The sequence below is a fragment of the Tubulanus polymorphus genome, chromosome 7 (assembly GCF_964204645.1).
Source record: "Tubulanus polymorphus chromosome 7, tnTubPoly1.2, whole genome shotgun sequence".
NCBI classification, from domain to species: Eukaryota; Metazoa; Nemertea; class Palaeonemertea; order Tubulaniformes; family Tubulanidae; genus Tubulanus; species Tubulanus polymorphus.
The window spans coordinates 12,447,171-12,455,726 of NC_134031.1; the positions used below are offsets into that span (position 1 = coordinate 12,447,171).

At 37.0% G+C, this 8,556-nt stretch overlaps 1 protein-coding gene across 1 annotated transcript in view; it reads right to left on the reverse strand.

Annotated features, from left to right (window-relative positions):
• The window catches only part of LOC141909162 (nonsense-mediated mRNA decay factor SMG8-like), a 288,966-nt gene extending 280,614 nt beyond the window's left edge, over positions 1-8,352 (reverse strand). Inside the window, exon 1 of the mRNA XM_074799548.1 lies at positions 8,218-8,352. Coding sequence (XP_074655649.1) covers positions 8,218-8,258 — 41 coding nt within the window. The 5' untranslated portion in view covers positions 8,259-8,352. The remainder of the gene's footprint in view (positions 1-8,217) is intronic.
• Between the last annotated feature and the right edge of the window lie 204 nt (positions 8,353-8,556).

Below are 8,556 nucleotides of genomic sequence, written 5' to 3' on the forward strand. Positions count from 1 at the left end.
GCGTACTATGGTGGTTGCATTGTTGGAAACCATATAAATAAAATGCTCAAAAATGATGACAAATCCAACAATCCACAGAAACTATGTAGTGTTCTCTCAGGTCATGCTGATGATGATTACACGAAATTTCTCGAGCTATTCGAGAGACTTAGTAACTTATATGCACTATACACGGCATGTAGATTTCTCACAGCAGATGAAAAGTCCTTATTCCGTAAACTGTGTCATGATTTCGGACGATTTTACACCGACGCATTTCCTAGTTCCACTATCACGCCAAAACTCCATATACTTATTTACCACGCTCCTGATTTTGTTGATATGTGGGGTTCTCTGGGGCTCTTCGGTGAGCAAGGACTTGAAGGTAAACACGCAAGCGTGAACGGAGACAACAGAATCCACTGTACAGTCCGTGATCAAGTTCTGCGAACTAAATATCTATTCATCAATCAAGGTCTTTACGCGACAAAACCACCAAAATCCGAAGCAACGAAACGAAAATGCGAGTGTGGTGGCTTTTACATCAGTCAAGATAACACTCGACAGTGTAAAAAGTGTAAAAGGCTTGTTTGAATGTATGTACCGTTACCTGAAAAGAAAACGGAAAATTATTGTAAATGTATACCACACGCATGTATATATACCATACGCATCTTATATTTCACTTTTATTCGTTAAAATCACACAGGTCGGTGAAATAAGGCAGAGTATTTCTTGTTTGCTCTTAATATAATTGAGAGAAAAAAATTATGAGATTTTATTTACTCACCTTTTTACTTCACACGAACAGTTGTCGGTTTCAAGATTCACGATATATATACAATTGTCTTCTCTGCATAAAAAATATTAATTACTGTAAAATATTAAATTGAAAATTTGGAATTCTAATACAAGTAGATTATGAGATTTTGTCTGGTTAGCTAATGATAGCTTATTGATTAATGTTGTGCAGTGATAAATGGAATAACAAATAAATTAATATATTTGGAACAAAAATACTGACAATCATTTTCATGTGCACAATCTTAAGTATCATGTTGGTTCTGCCAGAATGGGTTAGCTGCGTGAATTGACTTGGACACTTAACCAAACAGCACAGACTACAGCCTCGAATCAACATTAAATGTTTCCCATGGACCCGAGTCGACCCAGTTTCCCAAATGAATAGTAGACCCAAATCGAACAAATCAACTAGCCACCAGAAACAAACATGGAAGTGGTTCAAAACTACTTACTTTATTCTAAAATATTCCTGGGTTCAATCGCCATATTAGTTTAGGGTTCATTTCATTTTAGGTAGCCAAGGCTAAGTTTTGAGTACGTTGTGAGAAACTTTTTGATTTCCAATCACTGAAATCAAAAGATGAAAGAAACTAAGCCTCCCATACTTAACCTCACTGCCATATATACGGCAATCAGTGGGTCTTTAGGCCTACTATTAGCTTAGTCTTCATCAAATAAAAAGGAAGGACAAAAAGGCCTACCAGGTACACTGGACCAGGAGACCTAATCAGCCTGTAATTTGCCTTACAAAAGATCCTATAAATACTTACACGCTTATTTGGCAGCACACATTTCCTAAATAGACTTAATTACTCTCTGCAGTTAAGGGAGAACTCTTTTAAGCTTTTTTCTTCGTTGAAACATTGCATTCATCATCGATTCAATAAACCCGGAAGTAAAAGTAAACGTCAATATCAAGTAACTAACAAACTGCATCTTCTCAAGAATTGTCTCAAGCTCAAATATGAACCGATTGAGGCATAAATATGGTGCGATAGTCCGTGTTTAAACTGATACAGACATCTAAAATACGCGTGAAACGGCAATAATCCGCGGTCGTGTCGCTAGCGAAAAGGCGGCCATTGTTATTTCTCGGAACCTATGTATCGGCTTGCTGTCACCGATTCAATTCAATTAAACGTCGGTCAAGGTCATTTATAGTTAGTATTAGCTCTACGGTCGTGGTATAAAGACACATACGTATGTTTTGTATATAATTTATAATTCCCCCATAAACTCCTCTTTCTCTAAGAGTAACGTTGACAAGCCTAATGTCCTGGAGAGACTAGATTTAGAAATGGCAAAACTTCCCAGAGGTGATAATGTTCTAATCATGGGTGACCTGAATGCTAAAATTAGTAACTCAGATAGTGATTTTATTTTAAACGATGATTTTATTGCAAATGATAACCAACTACCTTCAAATTACATCAGTGACACAGTCCTGAAAGACAGAAACTGTGTTAAGAAGGTCACCACTGATACCTTCGGAAAACAGGTTATCGATCTATGTAATTCTTCATCTCTTCGTATTCTTAATGGACGAACTGTCGGTGATACTTTGGGCAGATGTACCTCCTTTCAGTACAATGGTTCTGCCACTAGTGACTACTGTCTAGTAAATAGTAATCTAATTGATAATGTTCTGTACTTCGCAGTCAAAGATCTGACGATTTTCTCTGATCACTGCCAAACAGCTGTCAGTCTGGACATTGAGTCACCGCTTTTGACTAAAGTGACTAACAATCTGGAACAAACCCCTAGCTTTCCAAAATGGAATGATAAATTACCGCTACTTTTTGATGAGTTTATAAACTCACCCTCTATTCAATTCCGGGGGAAAAAAATCCTGGATTGTAATTTTAAGTATGACCTAGAGTCGGTGGATAATTATAATACCAACATTCTATCAATGCTAAGGTCTTTTGCTGGAGCTAAGCCAGTTAGGAACAGGCAGCAAAATTTGAGGAAGAGAAATGTTCAAAAGTCATGGTTTGATAACGACTGCCATAATATGAAATCTAACCTACTATCTAGGGCCCGTCAAATCTCACGAGAGCCCCCTAACAAAAGCCTTTTGGCCCTTTATCAACGAAAGAAAGAATAAGAGATTTGTTAAGAAACGATGTAGGCCTATGGACTATAAATCAAAAACCTTAAACAGCCTGTTAGATTTAGAAAAGAAGAGCCCTAAAAGCTTTTGGTCCATGGTCTATAGTATCCGTAATGACGATAATTTTACAAGCGATAAAGCGGGTCTCATACACCCAGATGCCTGGATTGACCATTTTAGTAAACTTTTCTCCAGTAGGCCTACAGTTCAACCTCCGTCCTCTGACAAAAACCACACCCAAGCTAAGTACCTCTTCTCTGAATAAATGAGATAGTAAAAGCTTGTAAATCGCTAAAAAACGGTACCAGTCCTGGACCAGACAGTATTAGGAACAAAATGCTCAAAAGAGGAAGTAATATACTTATGGAATGTTTATGTAAATTATTTCATATGATCTTACCTCGGGCTGCTACCCCTCCAAATGGGGAGATAGTTATATAAAGCCTATCTTTAAGGGTGGCGATTCTAGTGACCCTAATTGCTATCGAGGCATTGCTATTTCTAGCTCAATAAGCAAACTATTTGCCAAAATAATTAACAACCGGTTCGAATCTGCCTGTGAAAAATTCAACATCATCTCTGAAAACCAAATTGGATTCAGAAAAGGTTACCGAACTTCTGACCATATTTTACTCCTCAAATCTATTATAGATAAATATGTTAAAAAGGGCCAATATCTGTATATTTGTTTCGTGGATTATTCGAAGGCTTATGACAAAGTGTGGCGAAATGGACTCTTTTAGAAATTAGAAAACCTGGGTGTGAATGACGATTTGATGAATGAGTAACTCTAGGATAGGATTACAGTCCTCTCGATTATCGCTCGCTGTGTGCACAGAGTTTGTGCGCTGAACCTGTTTGTATTGTATTTTGCATTTCTAAACTCTATGAACTTGTACAGTCTTTATTCTAAATCTCTCTTCTAGCACTATTTCTGTGCACTCTGCTGAGCACTGTTTTCATGCTAGGCCTATCTCCCTCTCTAAATCTCTCTTCTAGCACTATTTCTGTGCACTCTGCTGAGCACTGTTTTCACGCTATCTCCCTCCGATTTGTATATAAACCATGTGCTTGTAAATACATTTATTCCAAATAAAACCACGGTAAAAGGCAGATAGTTGTTGTCCTCATATTCTGGGACCTATTGAGTTGGCCGTCTTTATCCAACACTGGATATTAATGGCCCTGTGTTATTGAAAGATATGCATAGCTCAGTAAATTATTCTGTTAAGCTTCCAAACGGTATCACAAAAAGTATCCCCTCAGCCCTCGGACTAAAACAAGGGCGTGTCATCAGCCCCTTATTGTTTAATTTGTTTATTAACGACTTACCATCGTACCTTAGACATGATTGCTGTGAACCTGTCCAAATCCATGACAAATCTGTAAGTGTCATCATGTATGCTGATGACCTAGTGCTTATATCTCGGTCAAAAAATGGTCTTCAATCAAGTCTGAATGATCTTGAGCACTTTTGTAGGACATGGAAACTTGAGGTTAATATAGCTAAGACTCAAGTAATGATCTTCAACAAAAATGGCAAAGCTCTCAATAATAAAGGTAACAATTTCTTATTTTGATAACCAGGTACTCACTATTACTCAAAGATATAAATACCTCGGTTTGATCATGTCGTCATCAGGTTCTTTCACCTATGGGGTCGAGTCTCTATGCCAAAAGGCCTAGGTGACCTTTATGTTAAGAAACAAATTTCGGTCTTACAATTGTTATGCAGCTCTACTATTAAAATTGATGTATGTGTAAAACCAATATTATTATATGCTGCAGAACTGTGGTCCGTATTTCACTTGAATGTCGAATCTGTTAGTACTGATAGTTTTAAACTGGAAAGCCTATATGAAGCCTTCTTGCCTGAGCGAATTCATACAAAATTTTGTAAATACGTCTTGGGCGTTAATAGAAAGGCCTCCAACTTAGCCACTGAGGCTGATCTTGGCAGATTACCTTTGAGTATTACTGCCATTTGCCTCTCTATAAAGTATCGGCTCTCCATTAATAAAAAGCAACATGAAGGCCTTAATAGGCTTTCCGGTAAATGTATTATGAAAAATCTTTTGATGGCCAAATACGTCTCCTACTCAAAGTATTAGGTCTAGAATATATGTGGCATAATAGAAGTACCTTTTCTATCCACAAAACCCTGAAAGTGATCAAAGAAAAACTAAGGTTCAGATATGAAGAGTACTTTTTCAAATTTATTAATGGTAACATTCGAAACAATAGTAACTCTGATAAACTAAGATTTTACTGCCTCTTAAAAAAGGAGTATAAAATGGAATCATATGTATCCCAGTGGAGTGCCGATAACTCCTTGGTATCTACATATGCAAGGCTACGTACCTCTAATCACATTTTAGAAATCGAACAAGGTAGATACAAAAAAACACCTGCTGACATGAGATTATGTCCTTTCTGTCCAGGAGAGGTTGAGGATGAAATACATTTCATCACTTCATGTACCCTTTACACTAATAATAGAACTACTCTCTATGAAAAACTGCAAGACTTTCTGCCTGACTTCACTTCTCTTAATGATATAGACAAAGTATGTCTATTACTGGGCTCCAATGAAAGTGGCATAATCTCCCCAGCCTTGAAATACTTACACGAGTGTTACTGCTCTAGAAAAAACCAGGGCTCCAGTTCTACTACCTCAGTTTTGAGTTAGAGTTAACTCTGAATTCAGTTTAGTCTATTTTCAAAGAGTTAACTCTGATTCAAATCTTAACTCATGGCTCAGTGGAACTGGGCCCATGTATCTATTACTATGTACTGAAGGTAATGAATGTATTATGGACCTTTGGTAAAATTTCCTTTTTGTGATAATGTTACTCTGCTCCAATAGATGGAGTAAGCTTCAGGTGTACAAGCTCCGTGTACAAACGCACCTTGTTAACTAATAATAATTAGTTCCTGCCTGTAGTGTCACCAAAAGTATTCCTATATTTCTGTTCTGTGTGTCTTTAAATCCTTCTTAGAGTTTTTTTCTTTTTGTTGCATGACTGTTATGTGTAGTTTTTAGTTTACTATTTTTGTATAATTTATTGTACCAAACCAATGTGAATGTTGTATTCATACGGATCAATAAAGTTTCTTTGACTTTGACTTTCAAATTATTTTATTCATGTCTTTTGCTTGTGCCTGCCACCGATTTTTATAGGTTTTTAGAAAAAAAATCTCAAAGTGTAAAACAATATTGGGCCCAATATTGTTTGCCAACATGTAATGGATTTTGAGGACTACAACCACATGATGATCTCAAACACAAACAAATCATGGGTCTCAAAGGAAATTTAAAAAAAAACATTATTATTTACAAATACAAACGTCTACGTCAGGTTTCACTAATATCGTATTATCGGTTTTACTTATCGCGTATTAGGCCTATATGAAGCCAAGAAATTGGGCTCCAATTTGTGGAACCCATTTTACAATGCTGTTCTAAACGGTGTAGGCCTATTGATCAGCTATATGGGCCAATAGCGGGTGAAATACATCATCGTTTCCAGTGCCAAAATCGGTATCTGTACATGTATTCATCTAAGTATAATGGCAACATGCTCGGAATGCAACCGTGTCGTTCCTTAATCTTCCCTTTCACACTACCCAATATTCCTTCAATGGTGTTTGTACACACCCCGTCAGCACTTATGAATTCTTTCGAATCGTTCACAGTTCCGTGCCGATATCCACATCTTTCTAAACACCGATATGCACTCCACATGTCCGAATACACCGTCGCACCAGTTTAAAAACTTAGTTAACGTGGTTATAATTGAGGGCATGGAAAGAGCAGCAAGCAGGGCAAGTGAGTTTTCGAATAGCACTTATAGCACAAATTTCGCCATTGGCCGCCATTTCTGTGTATTGCATACATGTGGCATGATAGACAAGGTGACCTACAAGGATTTATATAAAACTTCCAAGACGAAACAACAATTTTTATTTTTGATGGTTTTCAAACATCTATTTCAAATCTTCGTGCTTTCCATGATAAATAATGAAATAATAAATTCTGGATGAAGAAAAATGTGAATTATTAGTGTTGATTTCTTAATTTTTTCAATTTCGTCGTTTCGCTTCGTTAGTTTGTGCGTTGTCCAGGCCTCAGTCCATAGGTGCCAGCACCCTCCAGTAATTTTCAAAATGGCAGCTGTTGACTCAACGGAAATTTACTCTCACTTTACGGCCGATTTGCACATGGACTAAGATCGTTAGGTGAGGTGTTATAGGTATCAGACAAACTACGAATCTGTTGTGCGTCGATTACAACAAAAATTAGACGGATAACTTAAGAGACAATGAAATGCCAGGCAAATTACTCGTCAGTCAAATTGGCTGACGAAGATTGCATACAAAAATGACCTTCCCATTCCTGACTGTGGTTTGTGAAAATATCCGATCATGAAACTAAACCACTGACAGGTTACTGACTACCTGGAGACCTGACTGGAGCTCTTGTCTTCTGTTAACCTGCCCATTTTTCTACCCGGAGACTCCCCAAACTACAACACAAACATCTGTGATGTTGGGTCATCCTTATTACCGAGATGACGTATTTTACCGAGATGAACCGAGATGAAATGAAATATAGCATATTTATTTATTCCTTATCGATTTTAACACTTGAAATCATGTTATATCAGTAATAAATACCTTCTAGAGTCATATTTTACATATTTTTTTTATTTAAAAAAATTTTGACTTCAAATACGTAAACTCGGTTAGCAATTAAATTTCATTGAATTTGATTGATTGACGATCTCATCTCAGTAAAGTTTAAAGTTATTTTTCTACAAAAATATCTGACAAAATATGTAAAATATGACTCCAGCAGGCATTTATTACTGATATAATATGATATCAATTGTTAAAATCGATAAGGAATAAAATAAATATGTTTGTTATATTTAATTTCATCTCGGTTGATCTCGGTAAAATACGTCATCTCAGTAATAAGGATGACCGGTTATGTTATCTTCACGCATTAATTTCGTACTATTTCGTACTTTGGACTAGGGCCGGGAAACTTTGAGATTTTCTGCCACATAGCCTGCAGCCTAGCCCTAGGGGCCTACCTAGGCCTATATTAAAAAGTTCATTGAATTGAATTAAATAATCACCTCCAACACCACAGGGGCTTGTCACAACTTGATAATGGGTGAATGGATGAGACCAGTTCTTTTTTATGGATACTGCACTGGTACTACTGTAGTAAGTAGTATCATCCATTCATTATCAAGTTGTGACAAGCCCCTGTGACGGTGTCCAACACCAACCACCTCAGAATATTTTCTTACTTGTGGTAATTAAAGCCCGAATAATCCAATTTCCAGTCCATCGTAAAGAGTTGAGAGTGTAAGGCCTACAGTTGGTACCGATTGAGTCCGTGCTCAAACTAAATCCGATTCTATTCAATTCAATTCAATATTTACATATGGAAAAGCCGGCGATAACGGGTTTTCTGCATTAATATTTCCAATAAAAAGGGTAGCTCCAAGCATATCCAAATCTCGATCAAGAACTATGTTCAATTTAGTAAGTAGACTGGTTGCCGGTCTCTACCTTCAGTTAGAGATGTCACAACCCAAGTGGCAATCGGTCGTCATTAGTTCCAAGACGAGTTGTCGATGACGTCA